The following is a 25,493-nucleotide window of genomic DNA, read 5'->3' on the forward strand; positions in this document are numbered from 1 at the left end:
CCTATTTTGGGAACGTTCATGGAAGCACAAAACTGAGTCCCCAATTAATGTTCCTATGAGAGAAGGTAGGAACTCTTGTCCTCAGCTGTGTGAATGTCCAGGTCTGTGAAGAAATCTCCCACTCCCGGCAGAGTAAGGGGAGGCGAGGGGGGAGCAGCCCGCCAGGAGCCTATGGGGCAGCTAGGCTCCCGGCAGGGAGCTGCCAGCGGAGTACCTGTTGTTGTAATGTATGAGGGTGGTTTATAGAACACAGTGAGGTCTGTCCAGGTTGGAATTCTGCTCTTCAGTTTAATGGTTGTTTTTCTCTGAGTGAGCTGCTGAGTTTTCCCCTGCTCTGGCTCTCTGAGGAATGCTTTGTGAAGGCGTGAGTCTTGATTTGTGATATGCATCTGGTGAAGGTTGGGCTCTTTCTGATCTCAGTTTTAGATAGTTGGTAATTGATTGATAATGCTTTGCCTTTGACTCCTTTGAGTTTATTCCTTAATGGTAACTGTCATGGTGGTGCCCTGAAGTAGTTGCATTTCTTGGGCCAGTTTCATTAAAGATTTTGTAAATCAGAACGTTGAAGTAGATCTGTTGGAGAATGGGAAATGAGCGCAGGTTGCAGAGCTTTCCTATTTGGTATTTAGCATTAAATACACCATTGCCTTCTTGACGTAGAAGCTAGGATGTCAGTATGGTGAAGAGGATGCTTTAGCAAACTGTTTAATGTAAGGTACCTGAAATAAACGTCAGTGCTTAGCTAATTATCTTAGGTGTCAATTGAAATTTAAGACATTTTTGCCTTCCTTTTGGTATCTCCAAATCAGACACTTCAACATACATTTTGGAAATACTATGTTAAAACATAGGTAAAATTTTTATTTCAAGTTGTTCCTACTTTAGGTAGGTGGTGTGTAGTGATTATGCAAAGGGGTTAACTTCAAGTTACAAATTGGGAGTTATATATAATATTTGAACAGGATCCTGTTTAGTTACATAGTGGCATAAGGGGAATATGAATAGAGCAAATTAAGAAGCAGAGCAGAAATAAAATTAGTTCTCAGGAACTTTTTTGTAGTGATAAAACTTTCTTGTGATTTAAACCAGTGGTGCTATTCATTGGCATGACCTTAAAATGATTTATGAAAATTTTACAGCGTAAAGAGTATTGCTAGAGCAATATTCTTCCATATGTTAGGAATGCTTGGGGTTCAGATATATTGGAAAGAGATCTCTACTCAAATAAAAAACAACCTTTACTAGGTACAGCTGTATGGACCTGTTGGCATGGCTATTAAGAATTATTAGCTAAGCAAGTAAAAGCTCAACTATATCTAAACTGATATGCCATATTTTTGCCATCTGTAGTTACACATGCAATTTCTGGAAGAAAAAGGATTCTCCTGATAGAATGCGTGTATCTAATATAGCCTTAGATGTAATGAAGAGAATCAGCTAGACTGGAAATTGGGAATTGGTTTCCTATTATTGATGCTTCATTTTTAATTAACTTTTTATTTAAACTGTACATTATACAATTTAATTATAAAATTAAAATAAGCATTAAACAACCTAATAATATAAAACAAAGGAGAAATAAGAGTACAAAAGAAGCGTAGGTGCAAGTTGTATGAGAACTTAAATGCAGATGCTTTGGGACCAGGATTTTAGAGTTGAAGTCATTAGATGAATTGCCTGCAGTGACCCTAAAGAAAGGTGATCCAAGAGATGGCAGTAAACAAGTTTAGGAAGATCCTTCATAAAGCTGGATTGTCCATACTAAAGGCAAGGTCTTCTGTTAAATATTATGGAATTTGTTCAGGAGATAAAGAATCCAGAATGAAGAGCTAGTTCCTGCTTCTTGTTCCTAAAAAGAGAGTCCTATTTCTCACATGCAAAGGACCTGAGAAATTTTTGAAAGGAAGCTCTGAAGATGAGCAGAGGGTCAGTATGAAATTATATCAGAAGCTGTAGAGGCCATCATATTTGGGGTTGATGGTTTCCATTGTAAACACCTATATTATTGTTTTTATTTATTTATTTATTAAGGAAACTCACTTATCTGGCTGAAATTTTCCAGGCTTGGGTTGGGTTTTATCAAAAAATAATTTTTGTATTTGTTAAGCTTAGTTTAGTTTAAAGTTTAAGAAAACAGAGTTCATCTCTTGGAAAGCAGGAGGGAATGGGTGGAAAAGCCTTCCCAATTTTGTATTTATTAAAAAACACTCCATTTTTAATGAGGTCTGCAGTCTAGACACATGCTAATAATCATCAAGAGTGTCTTGAGCATTCTGGTGAATTTGGTTTTGATTTCAGAGATGTGACCTTATGAAACGATTTTGTTCATAAGCATTACATTTTTAACTCAGGGTTTGCATGCTGAGCTCATAAGATGTGCAGCTAAGAAAGGGTACAGTGTGCGTAGCTAACTCACCTGCATAGTGAAGAGTGAACTGAAGGTGCACATGCTCTTTGTAAAAAGCTTGAGAGAGGGTTTCTGCAGGCCTCTGAAGGTCTGTATGGGAGAATGATCTCGGCAGGCTTTATTAGGGGCAGGAAAAGAGCTAGGAGTGGTTTTGGGGGCCAGGAGCAGGGGGTTCTTGAGGAGGGTGGTTCTAGAGACAGGGAAGTTGCTGAAATTGAAAATGGATTCTCATCTTATAGTAAAGTTTTCCCTGCAAATTGAAAACGTAAGTGCTGTTCTCACAAAGTTGATAATGGTACAAGGCTCCCAATGATACATGTGGAAAACTTTATGCACCGGGTGGAATATTCCATGCAGACCTGTTTATAATTTCAGTGGCTTCTGGCTCCCCTAGGCTCCCCCAGGGGTTGCCATAGCTAATGGGTGTGTAAGAGGAAATGCCTGTTCTTAAAGTTAGCATACTCAGCATGCTACAGATTAAATATAACAAAATCAGTTAAATGGGGATATTGATACAATAGGCATCACAGAAACTTGGTGGAATGAGGATAATCAATGGGACACAGTAATACCAGGGTACAAAATTTATCAGAAGGACAGAACAGGTTGTGCTGGTGGGGGAAGTGGCACTATATGTGAAAGAAAGCATAGAATCAAATTAAGTAAAAATCTTAAATGAATCAAACTGTACCACAGAATATCTATGGATAGTAATTCCATGCTCTAATAATAAGAATATAGCAGTAGGGATATATTACTGACCACCTGACCTGCAGCTGGCAGGGGGGTGTCTGTGGCAGGGGAGTGAGGAGGCAAGTAGTGGGTGGGGGACTGAGGAAGGATGCAGGAGGTGAGTGGCGGGGGTGGGGGTGAGGAGGCGAGTGATGGGCGTATGGGCAGTGGGTGGAGCCCCCCTTTGGGGAGGCTAGCCCCTGACTCCACCTTTTCCACCCGTAACCCCCGCAGCCAGAGCCCTGTGATCCCCTGCCCCGCCCCGTGGCTGGAGTCACAAGCCCCCCGCCCACAGAAGCCCCAACTCAACTGGAGGAGCCCTGGGCTGGCCGAAGCCCCGAGACACCCCTCCCCCCCAGCCAAAGGAGCTCCGGGTCGGCCGAAGTCCTGAGCCCCCCCCACCTGCCCGGAGGAGCCCCGGGTCGGCCGCAGCTATACCTCCCCTCCCCAGACCCAAGCCGCCCAGATATGTTTTTCATTATTATTTGGACTTCTATGATGTCAAAGCATTTTTAAATTTACTTCAGAACCGTTGTATAGACAACCACTTTTACCAAAAAAGCAAAAGAAACCATAATAAAAAAGACAAGAACATGCAAAGCACCTTATTTGTGTTTCTGTTCTCTTAGGTCCAGTAAAGAATAGATAACTGTGCATTATTTTTATTATTGAGTCTGCAAAAAAACCCGCAAAGCCTTACATAAATAAATTACAATTATTTGGATGTATATATGTGCATATTACTTCATTAACTTTAGGAAAAATAAATAATTTTAGGAAAAAGTGTCAGTGCTGCCACCAGCAAGAGTTGGTGGCCGCACTCTGAGGCCACCAAAAAATTTGTTGTGAGAACCCCTGATCTAAGCCACAGTTCTAGAAGCTCCCATGCTGGCCAACCTACTTACACTAGGTACCAGGAGCGGGCCCACTGGTGCCCCCACTTCCAGATCCCTCGGCTACTGCCGTCGCTGCCATGCCTTGCCACCAGCAGAAGACCCAATTTTGATGTGATGGTCAAGAGCTGCGAAACCCCCACATCACTGCCTGTGGCCTCCTGTGCCATCTTTGGGGGCCGTCTTGCTGTATGCGCCCACCATTGGGCAAGATCATCACAGATCGATGGGTTTTGGAGATGATGTGATACGGCTACACAATAGAATTTCTCACCTTCCCACCTCACCAGGGCACGCTCCTGGGCTCTCTCTGGGGAGCTCCGCCCATAACATCCTCCTTCAACGTGAGGCAGACGCCCTCCTTAAAGGTTGCTATCAAACACATGCCTGCCCCCTTCATTATCAGTGCCTTCTATTCCCCGTACTTTTCTCATCCCGAAGGAGGATGGGGGCCTCCACTCTATCCTTGATCTCTGCTTACTCAATACTTTTCATCAGAAAGACCAAGTTCTAGATGGTGATGCTCATTTCCATCATTCCCTCCTCCCCCAGGAGGCGTGGTTTGCAGTCCTCAACATGAAAGACAAATATTTCCATATCAATGTCCACCTGGCCCACTGCGAGTTTCTTCACTTCTGTGTGGGGCGACAACCGCTATCAATTATGGGTCCTTCCATTCAGCATTGCCATAGTCCCCAGGGTCTTCACCAAAGTCTTTGCGGGGTCATAATGGCCCACCTCCACCAAGGGAAGCACTTTGTATTCTCCTACCTGGATGACTGGCTGTTGATTGCGCCATCCCTTGCTGAGGTGGCGTCAGCAGTCGCGGCCCTCCAGTGTCGTCTTGCCTTGTTGGGCATCTTTGTCAACCTGGAGAAGTCTGTGCTCCTCCCAACACAGACGATCCACTTCATCAGAGTGCACCTAGGCTCAATCGTAATGCAAGCCTTCCTCCCCGCAGACAGCTTCGCTACCCTCTCGGCCCTCATGAAGACCCTGCGCCGCAACTCATGCAAACTGCAAGTTTTACTGCTTTGGAGGGGCGAGGGGACAGGACTCCAAGGGTGACACCCTCTTCCTTCCTCCTGGTCAAAACTTGGGCCCTGCGCTCAACTTGATCCATGTCCACCTGCCACATGCTCCCTAGCCCACTTATCCAGGAAGTTCCTCTTCCTGGTGGCCATCAACTCTGCCTCGCGGGTCAGGGAACTGGTGGCTATGATGACTTGACCTCCTGTATACAGTTTTCCATAGAGACAAGGTCTCCCTGTGCCTTCACCCCAACTTCCTCCGAAAGGTTGTCTCCGAGTTTCATCTGAACCAGTCCATCTGTCTTCCATCCTAAACCCCATGCCACTCCCATGGATAGGACACTGCACTCCCTGGATAGTCGCAGGACACTGGCCTTGTGCTTGGACAGGACTTGTGCCTTTCGTGCCTCATCACACTTCTTTGTAGCCGTCGTGGAATGGTCGAGAGGGCAGGCCCTTTCCTCGCAGTGCATATCAAGTTGGATCTCTAAGTGCATTACATACAGAATGCTATGCGCGCTCCAATGTGACATTGCCCGGCAGGATCACGGCACACTCCACATGAGCACACACGGTCACCTCTGCCTCCCTGGCAGACATCCCCTGGCATGAGATCCTCTATGTGGCAACATGGCGCTCTGTCCACACCTTCACAGCGCATTACGCCATTGACCTGTGGGCAGCTGCAGACACCACTGTAGGCCATGTCATCCTGCAACAGGCTTTACCCATTGCGTTCTAGCATCCACCTCTGAGCTGATCGCTGCTCTGTACTCACCCACCTTTAGAATACATATAGGGACCACCACTCGAAGAGGAGGAGGAGGTTACTTACCTGTAACTGGAGGTTCTTCGAGATGTGTGGTCCCTATTTGTATTCCAATACCTGCCCACCTTCCCTTCTGCTGTGAACTCTCTATGCTGTGGTAAGTGGGAGACTGAGGACACATCACCCTGCATGGCCTCTTATAACCTCGCATGGAGCACGTGGCAATGTAAGGCGGCCGGGTCAACGGACACTCCTGTTGAAAAACTTGCAGCTCTGGTGCATGATGCACATGCGCACCCACATTTGGAATTAAGGGGCCCAATCAAGGTTTCACTGGCATTCCTAACCTTTTAGTGCTTGACTTTGCAACCTTATTTTTTAAATTTTGTTGTTTGGATATAATTTCCTAAGGTTTTGAAATGTTTAATAATTGAAAAAATTCCATCAAGTGGAACCATGTTAACCCTCTCATGTGGGTTCATCGGCAGATTTAGGTTAGACTCACAGAACATTTCTGTACCACTTGAACTAGTGAAGTAAATAACAGCAGTAGAAGGCAGTTATCTTTTATGTAGACCTACCACTACAGGAGGATGGAGTCACATGCTTTGCCAGTGGGTTTCACAGCTAGTAGCTTCACAGTGAAAGAATGCTGAGACTTAGGAATCCTGGGTTCAAGTCCAAGTTCCATATGAGAATGTGCTGTCATGGTTACCAGACCACGCTCTTTTTCCTTGCCCTTCTGCCCTGCCTCTCTTCCTTGCCCCTTGTTGCTCAACCTTCTGCATTCCAGTCAGGCTGTTTTCTCCTTTTCCATGCACTTCCTGGTTGGTATTAGGGAAGTGTTGAGAGCCCAAGAGGGTCAGTCTCCTTGACTCCCTGCTGTATGGCGATGCCTAAGGCCCTACCAAATTCCCGGCCGTGAAAAACATGTCATGGACCATGAAATCTGTACTTTTGTGTACTTTTACCCTATATTCAAACTGAGGGTCTAGGTCTAAAGGGGGTTGCAAGGTTATTATACGGGGGGGTCGCAGTATTGCCACCCTTGTTTCTGCACTAACTTCAGAGCTGGGCGGCTGGACAGTGGCAGCTGCTGGTCAGGTGCCCAGCTCTGAAGGCAGTGCTGCTGCCAGCAGTAGCGCAGAGGTAAAGGTGGCATGTATGGTATTGCCACCCTTACTTCTGCACTGCTGCTGGTGGCACTGCCTTTAGAGTTGTGCGCCCGGTCAGCAGCCGCCGCTCTCCAGCTGTCCAGCTCTGAAGGCAGCGCAGAAGTAAGGGTGGCAATACTGCCTACAATAGCCTTGCCAACCCCCTTTTGGATCAGGACCCTCAGTTTGAGAAATGCTGACTTAAGGGCTTTATATGTTTCTTTTTAAATACATATTCATGCCTTTTTACAACACCATGAAATTTAAGATTTAAATATCTGAAACTATGAAATTCAATATTTTTAAAATACTATGACCGTGAAATTTACCAAAATGGGCTGTGAATTTGGTAGGGCCCCACTGATGCCCAATCAGCTGCAGCCCCCAGCAAATTGGAGGAGCAATTGGAGAGAGAGTTTTGCTCAGCCCCTGCAGGTGCAGGATGGAGCATACTCAGTTGCTCTATGGGGGATGGCCCATGTGCAGTCTGGTTGTCCTGTAGAACCTGTGAGGGGATGGCTCATGCTCAGTGCAGATGAAATTTTCAGAGATTTTAGTTGCCAGACTTGCAACCAGTCTCTAAGAGTTTTATAACTTTGCCAGATTTTGGTGAATTTTCAGATGGATGGGAAAAGGTGCACATCCTTGATACCAGAAGACCCTTCCCCCGTCCCCAGCCAAATTTCAGGTGCCTGCTTCAAAGCTGGAAGGGCACTAGAGCTTCTCAATGAAACAGTTGTAAGAATTTTTTTAACATGGACAAAATGTATTTTTCTCAGGTCTCATTATCGGAAATGGTTGAATCATTTTAGCTGAAATCACCGCGCCCCCCCCCCCCCCCAATTCAGTCTTAGTCAAGCACCAGACTTGGAAAATTTCAGCCCATACAGTTTAAGTATGGCAAAGTTATAAGCAACTGAAAAGAGGGTCTTATAATGAAAAATGTTGGACAACTTTAAGGACATTGCTACTTCTGCCTATAGTATGCATGTGTCTGGTTGAATACTCCTTAAACTGGGTTTCACTGCTTCTCTGTATTTTTAAATCTGCTTTGCTGTTAGTGGCAAACAGTTGGAGATTCTGAAAAAACTTGAGTATAATTTTATTCTGCACCTTCTTGTCACAGTGCATAACAAACCTACGTTTATATAGCACCTTTTTATCCATAGAGTTTCCAAAGCTCTTTATAAATTTGTCTATGGATTTGCAACTCATATGTAAGAATCACTTCAAGCATCACTGGAATACAACTATCTTTTGGTTGAAATGTGGCAACTGTTTAACAGAGCACAGTAACACAGCACAGGAAGCAAATAATACAATATGCAATTGTAGGGTTACCATATTTTAATAAAAAAAAAAAAAAGGGACACTCCACGGGGCCCCGGCCCTGCCCCAACTCCACCCCCAGCCCCGCCCAACTCCGCCCCTTCCCCAAAGTCCCCACCCCAACTCCGCCCCCTCCCCTGTTTCCCGCGAATCAAATGTTCGCGGGAAGCCTGAAACAGGGAGGCAGCAGGTAAGCTGGGGCGGGGACGGTGGTGGCGGCGGGGGGGGGCCGCGAGGAGGCACGGCCCAGTCCGGTGCCCCCGGCTGAGCGGCTCCCTCCGGTGGCCGGCCGGCCCCAGCCAAGAGGCTCTGGCCCCAGCGTCTTGGGCCCTGGGGCGCCGGCCCTAGTTCCGGCCAAGCGCACCGGCCCCGGCCGAGCACCCCCGGCCTTAGCGACTCCAGCTCGGCTCGGGCCCCGGGGCACCGGCCCCAGCCCCGGCCGAGCAGCTCCGGCCGGTGGCCGAGCACCCCCAGCCCTGGTCCCAGCGGTTACGGCCCAGCTCGGCTCGGGCCCCGGTTCCGGCCGAGCGGCGCCCGGCCCGGCACCGGCCCTGATCGAGCGGCGCCGGCCCCAGCGGCTCCGGCTCCAGCCCGGACCCAAGCCCCAAGACCCCTCCCTATTTTCCCGGACATGTCCGGCTTTTTGGCAATTCCCCCCGGACAGGGATTTGAGGACCAAAAAGCTGGACATGTCCGGGAAAATCCGGACGTATGGTAACCCTAGCAATTGAAACTGCAATGAGAATCTAGGTACCAGTAGGCAGAATGCAATTGACCTCAGTGTGTAACAATAAGTATTAAGATTTGGCCAGGATAAAGGAGCTGACTAAAAGAGCGATGGGATTTCTATTGGCCAGAAGTGGTTAGGACATCAGTTCGCTTTCATCCAAATGGAGGCACTGTCAGAAGCACAGTGCCCCAAACATGCCATGCTGTGGAAGTGATAAAATACTAACTCCAAGGGAAGAATACAGTACTCCCTACTGAATTACCAGGAACACTTCTTAGAGCTCTCTGATTCCCTCATCCCATCCAGGTGCTAACCAGGCTTGCATCAGTTTAGCTTGTGAGATCTGATGAAATCATTGTCTGAAGTGGTGAGGCTACATAAAAATCATGAGTTCAGTAGCAGTGGGGAAAACTACTTTTTCCATTTAGAATATGCCAGATTTACACAGTTTTGATTGTTTGCAGTCTTAAATGTTTAAATTTTCAAGGTAAACATCTGAAAAGGATTCAGTCCTTTAAAAAAAAATTTATACTAATAGTTAATGAGGGTTTCAGACACTCATGTCTTAAACAGAATTAGAAATGAGCAATTATAGATGAAGTCATCCTATGAAGACAGAAGCTTTTAGCTTATTTTAATATTCAAATTTTCAGTTGGTTCTAATGCATATTAAATATACTATTGGACACAGCTGAAATTGACAATGGTTATCATCTTGTCTTTACGGAGGATGATGGTCTGTTCAGTTAGATCTTCATTTCCTGGGAGCAATTTAGATGCAAAAAGTGTTTATTACTGGGGAAGGTGGGTGTAGTAGCAGACTACTAAATAAATATGGAATTTCTGGCCTTTACCTGGCAGTCGTGCTTCCTCCAAAACAACTAGATTGACTGGAAAAGAAATCTATTGTAGGTGCCCATGTTTCGTACATTTATTTTTAAGTCTACTGTCAGTATTTAAACCAGCGGTTCTCAAACTGTGGGTCGGGACCCCATTTTAATGGGGTCACCAGGGCTGGCATTAGACTTGTTGGAGCCCAAGCCCTATTGCTCGGGGCCGAAGCCCTTAGGCTTTAGCCCCCACATTGTGTGGCAGGACTCGGGCAAGCTCAGGCTTCGGTCCCGCCTCTTGGGTCGTGTAGTGATTTTTGTTGTCAGAAGGTGCAATGAAGTTTGAGCACCCCATTGCCTCCTTTCTCTTTAATCTGAGTTTTTTCTCTGTCCCAAATTGAAGAACAAGGGTCAAAAATAAATTTTGGTTTTAAAGCATTTAATGATATGCAGGTTTTGTGATGTGTGTAGCTGTATTATGGTGTTAATGTAGCATAGGTTCTTTGTCACGTTATCTAGCAGGTATCCTTAATTTTTCTTGTTTAATCTTGACCTAGTAGGATTTCTTGCTTGCGTCTTTAAACACACAGTTTTCTTTAAAATCCTTACTTTCTGAGAAAAAGACCTTGTGACTTCCGGAGACTTGCTAATTATGGACAGAAAACTCAAGCACTGAAAGTTTCATGCAGTTCTAAACTTCATAGTACAGGCCAAAACTGTGGCATCTAAAAGTATTTTGGGTTGGAGCAAACAGGATGCTTATTAGATCACACACTCAGATTGAGAAACCAAACATTTTAGAATAAATATGCTTTTAATTTTCTGGAGGAGAGATTTGGAATGATCAATGTTGGTGGAAATCAAAGGAGAATGCTAAAAGGGCAGGTGGTAGAGGAGTTAATTGGTTGGAAGATTGCTATACTGTTCATCAAGCAATACCTGATCAGCCGTGTCAGTCCCAGAATCTTAGAGAGACGAGGTGGGTGAGGTAATTTTTTATTGGACCAACTTGTGTTGGTGAGAGAGACATGCTTTCAAGCTCTGTGGAAGCTCAAAAGCTTGTCTCTCTCACCAACAGAAGTTGGGTCAATAAAAAATATTATCTCACCCATCTTGTCTCAGAAATTGTTTAACAGTCTAGGCTTGTTTATGTACCTATGTTGTCAAGGTAGCAAGGAAGTTTTCAAATAAATTAAGTGTATAATAGAGAATATATTACACAGTTATCACCTCCTCGCTTTCTCTTCTTTCCTCACCCTCTGGTATATTGCTATGTTGCTGAGGGGAAATGAACGAGCAAAAGGAAAGGATCTGCTGCTTGCTTTAGCATGGGTTCTCTTCCATGCTAAACAAAGTTCCCTCCGTATCCACATCCTCCCTCTAAGGAGACTAATGAAATACATGTGAATAGCTCCCTCTTGAGAAATTCATATTCAATAGCAAAATAGTAAGTGCCTTTTTTAGAGTAATTATTGCAGAATCTGGTAACAGGGCAACTTCTAGTGATCATAGAATCATAGAATATCAGGGTTGGAAGGGACCTCAGGAGGTCATCTAGTCCAACCCCCTGCTCAAAGCAGGACCAATCTCAAACTAAATCATCCCAGCCAGGGCTTCGTCAAGCCTGACCTTAAAAACCTCTAAGGAAGGAGATTCCACCACCTCCCTAGGTAACCCATTCCAGTGCTTCACCACCCTCCTAGTGAAAAAGTTTTTCCTAATATCCAACCTAAACCTCCCCCACTGCAACTTGAGACCATTACTCCTTGTTCTGTCATCTGCTACCACTGAGAACAGTCTAGATCCATCCTCTTTGGAACCCTCTTTCAGGTAGTTGAAAGCAGCTATCAAATCCCCCCTCATTCTCCTCTTCTGCAGACTAAACAATCCCAGTTCCCTCAGCCTCTCCTCATAAGTCATATGCTCCAGACCCCTAATCATTTTTCAGAGTAGCAGCCGTGTTAGTCTGTATCCGCAAAAATAACAGGAGTACTTGTGGCACCTTAGAGACTAACAAATTTATTAGAGCATAAGCTTTCGTGGGCTACAACCCACTTCCACGAAAGCTTATGCTCTAATAAATTTGTTAGTCTCTAAGGTGCCACAAGTACTCTAATCATTTTTGTTGCCCTCCGTTGGACTCTTTCCAGTTTTTCCACATCCTTGTAGTGTGGGGCCCAAAACTGGACACAGTACTCCAGATGAGGCCTCACCAATGCCGAATAGAGGGGAATGATCACGTGGTGGTAGTGAAGTTTGATTGTTTTTTCCCCACAGAGGGAAGGAAGAAAGCTTCGCTACAGCAATGTAGCCTTCTTTTGAAAGAGAAATTAATAGATGTCTTCTTGAAAGATGTGAGTTTGTACCTTTTGCAATGGCGAAAGGTGACATACAGCTTTGAAAGCTTAAGTCTTGTATTCACAAAACAGGTACAGTACACGCAGTGACAGTATACTGTTTTGTTCTCCATGCTCCTAAATGTGCCTCAACTGCAGCCTGAACAGACATAACTCATAGTTCTTGGTCTCTGCTGAGACTGTCAATACCGCCATTATGGCGGTGTATAGTTTTATGCAGGCTCTGCCCAGCGGGGCTCCAAACTCACTTCACATGACAATTGGTAGTTTTCAGATTTCATAATTTATGCAAGATTACACTGCCTGGTACAAATTACCATGGCAACAGTGAGCACACTCAAAATGTACATGTTGAGGAACCACATGTGCAGAAGCTACCAGTCTCTGTGTTAACATAAGCTGCTTTCAGGAGTTAGATGCTAAATACACAGAAAGAGTTCTGGTATTTTTTGCAAACCAATACAAAATGGTATTTTAAGACTGGAATATTATATGTTAGCCATGCAAGATAATATTCCAGAAAGGACAGAAGTGAAAATATGGAAACAAGTATTTAGTAGAAAGATGTGAATGTATAGAATATGTTAATACACTGGTGCCTTTCTACTAGTATTGTTTTCATTATAACACTTTTTTCATTTTGGCAGTATTGGACTTTGCTTGTTAGGCTTTTAATCTGCATTTGATATATAAAGGATCCTGTAGTGGGTTGAAGTGTTTTGAAATTTGAGGCATTGTAATATACTTTCTGATACCCACACACATGCGCGTGTGCACACACAGTAGAGCTCCCCCTCTGGCTGGACACTCCCAGCCCGTTGGGCCTCTTGGGCTTTGTCTCAGGAGTGTGAACAGAGTCCAAGCACTGTCCCTGGCTTGGCATCTCTAGGCATACTCTGGGTACAGCTCCTCTGTATAGCACCTCCTCCTGAGAGCTAGGACCCCACTTTCCATCTGCCTATCCCCTGGAACTAGAGCTGACCCATCAGGCTTCCCCACAGTTTAAACACAGCCTTTCCCCACATCTCCAGTCATGTGGGTACTCTAAGGCCTGGTCCACACTAACCCCCCACTTCGAACTAAGGTACGCCAATTCAGTTACGTTAATAACGTAGCTGAATTCGAAGTACCTTAGTTCGAACTTACTGCGGGTCCAGACGCGGCAGTCAGGCTCCCCCGTCGATGCCGCGTACTCCTCTCGCCGAGCTGGAGTACCGGCGTCGACGGCGAGCACTTCCGGGATCGATTTATCGCGTCTAGACAAGACGCGATAAATCGATCCCAGAAGAGCGATTGCTTACGGCCGGACCAGGAAGTAAGTGTAGACCTGCCCTGAGTTTACAATTTAACTTTTCAGAGACATAACAGTGAATGCTAACACACACTTTGCACAGGATTCTAAAACACGACTTAATCTTTACCTAACAGTGTGGGAAATATACATATTGAGACAAAATAATACACACCTATACAGATTTTTCCCTGTCTCAGTTTCCTCACGGCTCTAGAGAATTCTTGGGTTTGGTGTGTCTGGGATCCTTCTCCAATAGCTCAGGATTTCTTCTCAGAATCAAGGAGCCTTTCTAGGTCAGCCAGCTTTCTCTGACCGTGGCCACTCCTGCACTTCAACCATACCCTCTCCCTTCCCATGAAAGCATGCCTGTCACTTCTTCAGTCCTACCCAAAGCTTCCTGTTTCTGAGTTAGTGAGTTTCTCAAATTAATATGTCCCACCAGCAACACTTGATTCCTTTGTTCTGCTGCTGAGAATTTTCCACTTCCCACTTCGAGTACCCTGCAGAGAAATTTGGTTGAACTGGTTTTCCTAGCCAATCCATTCAGCCAACCCATTGTCCCGTGACATGAGCCCACAGAGCTAGATGTGTGCTGACATAAGCTGCTGCTTGTGTGCACCATGGAGCTCATAGGTTTACATACTGAATTCAGACCAGGTTGATATAGTCTGAAAGTTACCATCTCACTGTTCATTGGCTTGAGTGAAATGAGTTTAGTGGTCTCAGTGAACTATACCACATAAACTGAGTGCCAGCTGTGATGCTTGTTTACACCACTCCTGAACTGTGAAAGAAAGGATTTTGCTGTCCCAGGCTAACTGTCTGGCACCTTTCATGAGCACTAAATTTGCTAACTTCAATCCAATTAACATTTTTTTATTTAGCTTTTATACATATCAAATGTGCATAGTCTACTGAGGACCGTCCTGCCAGCCAGAGTGACCATGGTAGATGAACTCGTCAATGCTCTCCACAGTGTTCGACCCTACCTGCACTAGGCCCAGCTCTGAGATTCTGCCATGAGACGTTCAACCCCATAGTAGTCTTGACTGGTGAATAATTCTTGACCAACCTTGATTCTGGTGAGTGGAGCGGCAAGTCCTAATGTCCAGTTGATAGCTCAACAGAGTAGTACCAAAGTGAGAATTCATCCCTGTTGCATACACGAGGTTGTGGAGAAATGCCGTGAAAGCCATGAAGCAGTGTGCATTCTCACACCGGTACAAGTGTGAAGATAGTGCACAAGATTTAGCAGAACAGCTGGGACGCCAGCACCTTTCAGTGGGAGCCAAAGTGCTGACCTGTCAACTGAATCAAAAGCCACTTTGATATCGATAAATGCCACTTAAAGCAGGTGGCTAAATTCTCAATGCAAGTCAGCCAGAAGCTGGAGAGTAAGGATAGAGTTGATTGTTGACTGCCTAGGAGTGAAACCTGGTTGTTGCTGTGGATGATGTCTGTTAAGCGGCTGCATCCTACCAAGCACGTGAGTGAAGACCTTTCCAGGGACTGAAAATAATTAAATTAGTTTGTTGTTGCCACACTCAGTGTGAGATCCTTTCCCATAGGCGCTGACTCCGTGGGTGCTACGGGGCTCAAGCACCCAGAGAAGAAAATACTGGGTGCTCAGCACCCACCAGACACAGCTGTTCGGCAGCGCTGCTGATCAGCAATTTGGCAGCTAGGTGAGGCACTTGGGGAGGGCAGAGAGCAGCGAGCAGCTGGTGGGCAGGAGTCTTAAGGGAGGGGTTGGAGCGTAGTGGGGAAGAGGCAGAGAGGGCGGAGCCTCAGGAGAGGGTGAAGTGGAGGCAGGAAGAGATGGAGCATCAGGAGGGGGTGGAGTGGGGTCAGGAAGAAGCTGAGTGGGAGTGGGGCCTCAGGGTGGAGCACCCCCAGGGAAAAAGAAAAGTCAGCGCCTATGTCCTTTACTCTTGTATGGGGGTGCTACAATACCGTCTTTTCATTTTGCTGGTATTCTGCCTGATGCCCACACTTATAAAAACAGTTGATGCAGGCCAGTCATACATATGATGGTCAATGATTGTCATGGTGTCTATATGCTTTCTAAAGTCAGGCTTTGTTTTTGTAGCAGTAGTGCAGCCACCTGGCGACTTACTGAGCAGTTCATCCCAACTGGTCTGGAGGTGGTTGCAGTAGCAGAAGTCTGTATACCCCTTTTGTAGATGAAAAAGCTGTAGGTCAGATGTCTGAAGCCTGTAAATTGTGGGAGAGAATTTGCTTCTTTTGCAGCAGGCTGGTTGGCTTGGGTTATTTGGGTTTTCAAATGAAAGTAGTGTGGTTGGGGGTGCAGAAGAGGGAAATCCTTTGCAGTTGGTTCAGCTAATTTTAAAAAACCTGTTCTTTGCTTTCCCATATGCGCTAAGTTATGGTATAATGGAATATTTTTCTGATACATCCCATACTGTTCCTCAGTAAAGTTTCAGTACTTTCAGGAAGGTATATTTTTAAGGATTTTGGTTGTCTGCTTGTTTGTGTGGGGGTGCTAAAATTACTAAAATAGCATTTTGAACTTCACTCCTCCCCCCTCAAAAAGAAAACCCCTCCTTAAATCTGACTAAACTGAGTTTCCTAGGTCAGAGTTGGATCCTCAAAGTGTTTTTCTCCTTTTGTTATGGATTTGAATTGTTGCTCACCAATTCTGACTGTAGTTACGGTCTGTGTTTCTGGTAATGCTATACCTGACTCCTTTGGTACACGTAATATTCATAAAAGAGTAAGTGAAATGTTTCTTTTTGTGAGCTGTGCTTGAGTGGGGAAAATGGTCATCCTTTCAGAATTACACGTGATGCAATAGCAGTCCTCCTTTATATAGGTAAACTTGCTCAAGTTTTAAAAGTTGAAAAAATCCTCTCCTTGAAATGTTATATGAATGTTTGTGTGCAGCTTAGAATTGGTGGTGACTCTGATTCTTTAGCTAGAGGGATCTGAAAAATGTGAATGAGACATGAATACATTTGTTGCCTCTGTAAAATTAGTAATTCTGTCCCCCATTCTACAAGCGCTTAGATAAATGCCTAAATTTATGTGAGTATTCTCTTTGACTTGAATGATGCTCCATTGAAGTCAAGATTCTGTAGAACTACTCATGAATGTAAAGCACTTCACTTGCATAAGTGTTTGGAAGATTGGGACCAACTTAACAAACAAACAAAAAAAACCCCTCAAGTTACTGTATTAATTTTCATGGATAAATTCAGTCCTTAAATTGTGAGATAGCAGGACTAAAATCCTGCTAAATGCAAATTTTGTTGCAACCTTAAATATAGGTTGTCAGCTATTTGTATTACTACACACACAAACTATTTTAAAGAACATTAAGGTAGCAAACTTAAGCATTCAAAAGTTAAGAAATTCCAGAATTAAATTAGCCTGTTAACCTTAATTTGGCTCCCTGGTGGGGTGCATTATGATTCAATTTTTAATTATGATCACATTGTGACACACTGTGCCTCGGGGGAACCCCGTACATCCTCCATGTTCATCCTTATAAAATGATGGTGTGGTATCCAATGCAAAGTTTGTCATGTCGGGTGTCTTCGGAAGCCTCATGATGCACTGAGCATTGTTGTTATAGTAATGTTATAGGTTATAATTTCATGTATATAGTTATGAGGCTGAAAATGTGTCCTCATGGCTTAAAACAAGCCCAGGCAAAAACTCTCCAAGAGCAGAAGGGCAGTTCACACCTCATCAGGGCATGTATGGGACAAACCCAGCCCAGCCTCACAGGAACAAAGGATCTGTTGGACTCTCAAGTGAGTCACCCCACTGCCCTTGGTCAGTTTGGGACTACCATATCACTGGAGTCAGGTGAGCATTGATATCACTGTTATCAGCTCCCCTGCCATGAAGTGCAGTCTCTGCCGGCACTGCTCTGTGCCTGCCCGAGGCTTGCAGTTTTGGGGTGGGGGAATGGTGATCCCTGCCCCCCAAACTACACCCATGTTAAAAATTGGAGGATGTAGCCCCCTGACCCCTCCTATTCTGGAGCTGGTGGTTCTGGCACCCTTGCCTCCAGTCCTGCCCCTGTCTGGTTTTGGGCCCAGAGCTTGGGGGTTAAAGGGGACTTGAGCTGGCTGTGTGTGTGTGTGGCGGGGGGACCACAGCGCCCCTGACCATAGGGCCCTGGGTGATCACCCACCTAGAAGGCCGGCCCTGCACCTCCCCCCAAAAGTGATGACCTCCCCATACCATGCTGCCCACTGCTCTCTGCCTGTCTAGCTCTGAAGGGAGCACCTCCGTCCGCAGCAGCGCAGAAGTAAGGGTGGCAATACTGCAACCCCTCTACAATAGCCTTGTGATCCCTCCCACAACCCTCTTTGAGGCCGGGACCCCCATGGTTATAACACCCTGAAATTTCTGATATAAATATCTGAAACCGTGAAATTGATGATTTTTTAAATCCTATATCTGTGAAATTGACCAAAATGGACAATGAATTTGGTAGGACCCTAGTTATAACCAACTAAACATTGGGTCTTATAAGGGGAAGTGTCAAGCAATCTTAACAATAGGGGATGCTACTAGCTCCACCTACAATTATAGTACTAGAGCCCAGAGGACTCATCAGGATCCAAGGCCCCGTTACATTGCAAGATGCTAGTGTAATCAGATTTGGCAAAAGTGGCTGTGTAGTCGGCTTCAATTCCTTATTCTTATCTTCTACAGAACCTTGTTTCCAGACTTAACAGTATTTCTGTGTTCTCTAGTCTGGTTTCAGAGGCATGTTTTGTCCAAAGAACTTCTCACTAACTGCTTCCTCTCTGTTAATTTTAAGTTTGTCTAGATAGAAAGTGCTAGTTGCAAATCTTTCTCGGAGTAGGAGAAACATTTAATTTGAAGAGACGGGGTCTGAAAAGACGCAGTATATTTCCAGTACAGCCTTAATTCTCAAACTTAAATAAAACAAAATAAAATAAAATCCTTAAGATAAATGTGTGCAGTATATTTAACATTTAGTTTTTTCCCATTCCTTGCTTTTGATTTACTGTTTTGAATGTATGTTTTGTGCTGCGAATCTGGCCGTTAGTCTTAAATTTCGGCATGTCACTTGGTTGCAGAGCTGACTGCCTGCAGACAGCATCAGCTTTGAAGAAAGCTATGAAAGATTGAATTCTCTGGTAGTAACCCTTTGTCTTGTTCTGACCATAGAAAGGAATACTTTTTTTTTTTTTAAAAAGTGTCTGACGTGAAAGAGGTTAAATGGGTAAAAATGGGGGTGGGGAGCCTTTGTAATGGTGAACGTGTGTATGTGTTCATTATAGTTTTATATATTTTATGGTACACTTGTGAATAATTGCTCATAGGTAATTGAAATGTATGTAAAAAAAATAATTTGGACCCTTCAGGTCAGGCCATCCCTTACATATGGAATGTCCTCCCTGAACTATCTCCTCTTTCAGATACATTTGAGAGCCACCTCTTTTGTGCTGCCTATAACGTATTAGGCAAAACACACTTGCCATGTCTTAAATTTGACTAGATTGAAAGCTATTTTGGGGAGCAGGGACTGTGTGGCTTTTACTGCATCTTGCACAATGGGACCTGGATCCTGAGTGACCTGCAGTATTAACAATAAATGGATATAGTTTTCCATATTTATCAAAACTTTCAAATAGTATTTGACAGTATTGTGACTTATGCCTCAAAACGTTTGTATTCTATTCTAGTTGTACTGAAAACAAGTTAACTACCATTTGAGACTTTACTCTTTAGTTAGCTGATAGTGAGGCAACTGAGCTCCGCCTGGATTTGTGTATATTGAGGATTCTGCCAATATCTTTCCTGTACTATCCACATAAAAGCATACAAATTATACAGTGCTGAAAAATGGTTTAAAATGTAACACAGTGGGGTTGCTATGCTAGAACAAAATGCAAGTTGGAGGAGGGATAGCTCAGTGGTTTGAGCATTGGTCTGCTAAACCCAGGGTTGTGAGTTCAATCCTTGAGGGGGCCATTTAGGGAACTGGGGCAAAATCAGTACTTGATCCTGCTAGTGAAGGCAGAGGACTGGACTCAATGACCTTCCAAGGTCCCTTCCAGTTCTATGAGATAGGTATATCTCCATATAAGTTATTGGATACTTTAAAAGTCACATAGGAGTCTTAATAATTGAAAACGTGTCTGATGTTAATTGACCCCATTTGGCCCATGTTCAGAGGAATCCACATCAGAGACACTTTCTATTATAAGAGTGTTCAAACTGGATTATTCTTTCTTTTTTAAAAAAGGCAAAAAAACAACAACAACCCCAAAAAGGATTAAAAGAAAACAGGATCAATTGAGTACATTAAAGTGGGACTAATGTGGGATCATGTAGGCTACTGTAAATTTAATCCAATTTACAGAGTACAAAGTAGTAGTATTAGCACGTATCAGCCAAGTTCTCAAAAGCATTGTAAACTAAGGCACAGAGATTACTTGACAGCATGATGCTATAGAAGTAACAAGTCAGAGCAGAAGACTGGATGTTAAAGCTTCTGTTCCCATCTCTGCCATTAGGAAGCACTATCTGCAGATTACAAGGGGAAGACTATGGTAGCCTTCCCTCCTCCAAGTTCCACCCTCAAATATATCATTTTAGATTTGTTTTTCATCTTTGATACTCTTCGATGTGACTGAAAATGGTGGATAGTGACTGATCATACTTTGATATCAGAGGCTTCCTGGAAACAAACTGTGTGAGCGTGCAAGTATGCCTATTCATAATAAGTAAGTGAATGAGTATTTTAAACATTAATAGAAGTTTGCATTTAGCTATAAGATTTCAGTGTCTTCAGGTCTTACTGATGATTTACTTAAGGGTATAAAATTTAATTTTGCTATGACTGTAACTGTGGGCCATATGAATTAGTACAGAAGATAAGTGGCAGAAAGGGAATGCAGTTCCTAATGTGGTGTTAAGAAGAATGAAAATAGCTTTTGTGGTTGAGGCAAACAAGACCCTTTTGTAGAATGCTAAGAAACTCCTCATCAACAAATACTGCAGAACACACACTACGCACAGTTTTTCACACAACGCACAACCTGTGGAACTCCTTGCTAGAGGATGTTGTGAAGGCCAAGACTATAACAGGGTTAAAAAAAACCCTATATAATTCATGGAGGATAGGTCCATCAATGGCTATTAGCCAGGATCGGCAGGGATAGTGTCTCTAGCCTCTGTTTGCCAGAAGCTGGGAATGGGCAACTGGATGGATCACTTGATGATTACCTGTTCTGTTCATTCCCTCTGGGGCACCTGGCATTGGTCACTGTCGAAAGACAGGATATTGGGCTAGATGAACCTTGGGTCTGACCCAGTATGGCCGTTCTTATGTTCCTAAGGTATGTTGCTTTTGTAGGCAAAAGGGCAGGTTAGCATCAAAGGATAAAATTGACTTTTTATTGTCTTTTACAGACATGTATTTGAGAGGCAGCTTCAAAATGTGTTGGTGGTGAGTTTTGAAATGACCAGATGGTTCATGGGACTGATAATTGTCACAGGATTTAATCAAATTAGGACTATTAATAATTCTATTTATTTAGGAACATAGAAATTGCTGGACAGGATTCAGACCAGAAGTCATTCAAATCTTGTAGCCAATACCAGATGCTTTAGAGGAAGATGCAAAATATCCTGAAACGAGCTGTAATGGAATAAACTGCCTGTAGGAGAGGTTTCTTCCTTGCTACCTTAATTGCAGGTTTGCCTGTCTTGTAAGATCAGGGTTTATATCCCTTCAAAACTTTTTTGGTTGATTTATGTATTTGTTTATTTATTTTGGTAAGATTGTTTGAAATGGAACTTCATATCTAATTTCAACTGCGTGTTTGCATCTCGAAATCCACAAACCTGTTGATAGGTGACAGGGTTTTGTTTAATGTATTGCAGAAATAGAGAGGATTGTGATTCAGAATAGGTTAGAAGAGATTTCTTGATATGAAACGTTAACTTGATGACTCCAGCTTGGCTAACACCAGAGCTTGGACTCGGGGCCTCCATAGTTGAAAACAAGGGTCTCTATAGCTTGAACAAAAGAACAAGGCTCTTCAGATTAAAGTTGTAACATGGACCCTTATCCTCAGTGGATCAGGTACAGAGGGAGATGTGCCACACACACCAATCAGCGGGATATACTAAAGTTGTACATTAACTTCTAGCAACAGGAGCAGGTGACTCATACACTTTAATGAAGGCAATATTACATTTAAAAATGGAAGCTTACTCTTTTTCATCTTATTTTTAATAGTTCTTCCACAGTAAAGTAGTATTACATAAGAATGGTCATACTGGGTCAAATCCCAACAATTCGTCTAGCCCAATATTCTCTCTTCTGACGGGCTGATGCCAGATGCTTCAGAGGGAATGAACAGAACAGAGCAGTTATTGAGTCATCCATCCCCTGTCATCCAGTCCCTGCTTCTGCCCGTCAGAGGTTTAGGAACACCCAGAGCATGGGGTTGTGTCCTTGACCATCTTGGCTGATAGGTCCATCAATGGCTATCTTCTGTGAACTTATCTAATACTTTTTTGAGCCCAGTGATACTTTTTGGCCTGCACAACATCCCTGGCAATGAGTTTCACAGGTTGACTGCATTGTGTGAAGAAGTATTTCCTTATGTTTGTTTTAAACCTGCTGCCTATTAATTTCATTGGGTGACCCTTGGTGGTTGTGTTATGTAAATGGGTAAATAACACATCCTTATTCACTTTCTCCACACCATTCATGATTTTATAGACCTCTATCATATCTCGCCTCAGTCATCTCTTTTCTAAGCTGAACAGTCCTAGTCTTTTTAAACTCTCCTCATATGGAAGCTGGTCATACACCTAATCATATTTGTTGCCCTTCTCTGTATTTTTTCCATTTCTAATCTATCTTTTTTGAGATGGGTCAACCCAGAAGTGCACTCAGTTTTCAAGGTGCGGGCATACCATGGATTTATAGAGTGGCATTATGATATTTCCTATCCCTTTCCTAATGGTTCCTAACATTCTGTTAACTTTTTTGGTTGCCGCTGTGCATTGAGCAGATGTTTTCAGAGACCTATCCCCGATCCTTCAAGATCTTCCTTGAGTTGAAACAGCTAATTTAGACCATCATTTTGTATGTATAGTTGACATTATATTTTCCAATGTGCATTACTTTGCATTTATCAACATTGAATTTCATCTGTCATTTTGTTGACCAGTCATCCAGTTTTGTGAAATCTCTTTGTAACTCTTTGCAGTCCGTTTTGGCATTAGCTATCTTGAGTAATTGTGTATCATCTGCAAACTTTGTCACCTGTTTACCACTTTTTCCAGATCATTTATTAATATGTTGAATAGCACTGGTCCCAATACTGATCCTTGAGGGACCCCACTGTTTACCTCTCTACACTGTGAAAACTAACCATTTATTCCTACCTTTTTTTCCACCCCATTTTTTTAACCAGTTATTGATCCATGAGAGGGCCTTCTTTCTGATACCCTGACTGCTTGTTTTGCTTAAGAGCCTTTGATGAGGGACTTTGTCAAAGGTTTTCCTCAAGTCCAAGTACATTATATCTATTGGATCACCCATGTCCACATGCTTGTTGACTTTAAGAGATGGTTGTTGATTCTAATGTATTGGTGAGGCATGATTTCCCTTTACAAAAGCTGTTGTCTCCTCCCCAACATATTGTGTTTATCTGTGTCTGATAATTCTGTTCTTTACTATAGTTTCAACCAATTTTCTCTAGAGCCTTTTTAAAAAAAATCAGCATTACATTAGCTATCGCCCAACCATCCGGTACAGAGGCTGATTTAAGTGATAGGTTACATACCAATCGTTCCTAAGCAGCATTCTTGGGATTTGAATGTTAGAATTGGGTTCTTCATATGAAATATATGGGGAAGTTATAGACCTGATTAAGTATCCACATGCTTGCTATCAAAATACTCAATATTTAACCTAAAAGAAAGTTATATTTACATTAACATTGTTTTATTTTTTTCTCTTGTGTTGCAGAAATTCTAATAAGGAGCATTTGACCATCTGATCTCTTAAAGTTGAACCTTTCGATACCAGGATTAGGAACAAGTGTCTTCAGAATCAATATGTAGCAAATGGGTATCACTCAACTGAAGTTGGTCCCTCAAGCCAACATATTTGTGTTTTAAGGATCCTTGTACTTTCAGCAGTGAATTAATTGTTTTTTTGTCAACCGAAAAAAGTGGATTTCATGTGGTGCTTGCTAAACATTGAATCACCATGAGTAGTAATCTAGGAAAAGAAAAAGACTGTAAAGAGAAGGATCCAAAAGTCCCATTGGCAAAGGAACGGGAGAAGGAGTCTAAGGCCTCTGGAGGATTTGGGAAAGAAAGCAAAGAAAAGGAGTCTAAGACCAAAGGGAAAGATGCCAAAGATGGAAAGAAGGACTCCAATAGTGCACAGCCTGGGGTAGCTTTTTCAGTAGACAACACAATAAAACGACCTAATCCAGCCCCAGCTGCTCGCAAAAAATCCAGCAATGCTGAGGTGATCAAAGAGCTAAATAAATGCCGAGAAGAGAATTCAATGCGCTTGGACTTGTCCAAGAGGTCTATACACATGCTTCCATCATCTATCAAAGAGTTGACACAGTTAACGGAACTTTATTTATACAGTAACAAATTGCAGTCTCTACCTGCAGAGGTGGGCTGTCTTGTGAATCTGATGACACTGGCTTTAAGTGAGAACTCGCTTACCAGTTTGCCTGACTCTCTTGATAACTTGAAGAAATTGCGCATGCTTGATCTACGGCATAACAAACTTAGAGAAATTCCTTCAGTGGTGTACAGGCTAAATTCTCTTGCCACTCTTTATCTACGCTTTAATCGTATAACTACTGTGGAAAAGGATATCAAAAGCTTGTCAAAACTCACCATGCTTAGCATACGAGAGAACAAAATCAAGCAACTACCTGCTGAAATTGGTAAGCATTTACACTGTGATTTAAAGTTTATGGTAAATCTTGTTTTAGTTCACTTTGTGATGCAGGTAGGTACACACACATCACTGCTTTATGAAATTTTTTTTATAGATACTGCCCTCCTTTTATCATCATCATCATCAAGAAGAATCTTAGATTAGTTTCTTTGGATCTCAGCCACATTACCATGATGTTAGATTATGCTGGGGTATAATCAATATATTGTGTGTATGTCTGTTAATTAAAAAATGTTGGGTCACATTTGATATTTAGGTTCCATTTATAAAGGGTAATAAATTATTGATAGATGTTATAAGCACATTACAGGCATAAATATGAAGTGTTATAGATGGTACAAGCACGTCAGTAAAATGCATTATGGATCGTTATAAACTATAGTTATAAGAAACATGTTGGACACTGTAACAATCTATAACAATTGGTCAACCATGTATGAAACATCAGCTGCTTATAAATGGTTAACGAATTTATTTATAAATGGAATCTTTTAGTGCTGTGACCAGGTATTGCATGCATCATTGCTAATGTATACGTATTTTTTGAACGAATGAAAAAGTATATAACTCATAAATAATTATTCTAAATCTATTACACAGACTTATCTTTCAAACTTGAAAGTAAATGGGGTATCAGTTAATGTAGTTTAGTCATTTCAAGCAGTGATTGATGTAGTGATAGTCAGGAATTCCTGAACCACTTTTTAACAGGCCTTGATTCAGGAAAGCATCTCTATTTAGAAAACCATTTTAAGCAATACCTTATAGTACTTACACACATGAATGAAGTGTGTGGGCATGTGAGTTTATCACAAGATTTTTTTGTGTGTGTATCTCCAGTTCTAAAAATATAAGTACTAAATGCAATTTTAAAAACATGAAACGTTCACAAGAGATTTAAAATAAGTTTTATCTTTCTTCTAATTTAGTCCCAGTTTTTTAGGCCCAGATTTTTAAAGGTGTTAGGCCTTGCAACACTGACAGGAGTAAGTTTCATTTTCAGAAGT

At 42.9% G+C, this 25,493-nt stretch overlaps 1 protein-coding gene across 1 annotated transcript in view; it reads left to right on the forward strand.

The window, feature by feature from the left end:
* Positions 1-25,493, forward strand: part of SHOC2 (SHOC2 leucine rich repeat scaffold protein) — a 105,780-nt gene that overhangs the window by 20,359 nt on the left and 59,928 nt on the right. Inside the window, exon 2 of the mRNA XM_026650961.1 lies at positions 23,527-24,472. Coding sequence (XP_026506746.1) covers positions 23,770-24,472 — 703 coding nt within the window. The 5' untranslated portion in view covers positions 23,527-23,769. The remainder of the gene's footprint in view (positions 1-23,526; positions 24,473-25,493) is intronic.

The sequence above is a fragment of the Terrapene carolina genome, unplaced genomic scaffold, assembly GCF_002925995.2.
Source record: "Terrapene carolina triunguis isolate 2854851 unplaced genomic scaffold, T_m_triunguis-2.0 Scaffold95, whole genome shotgun sequence".
Lineage (NCBI taxonomy): Eukaryota > Metazoa > Chordata > Testudines > Emydidae > Terrapene > Terrapene triunguis.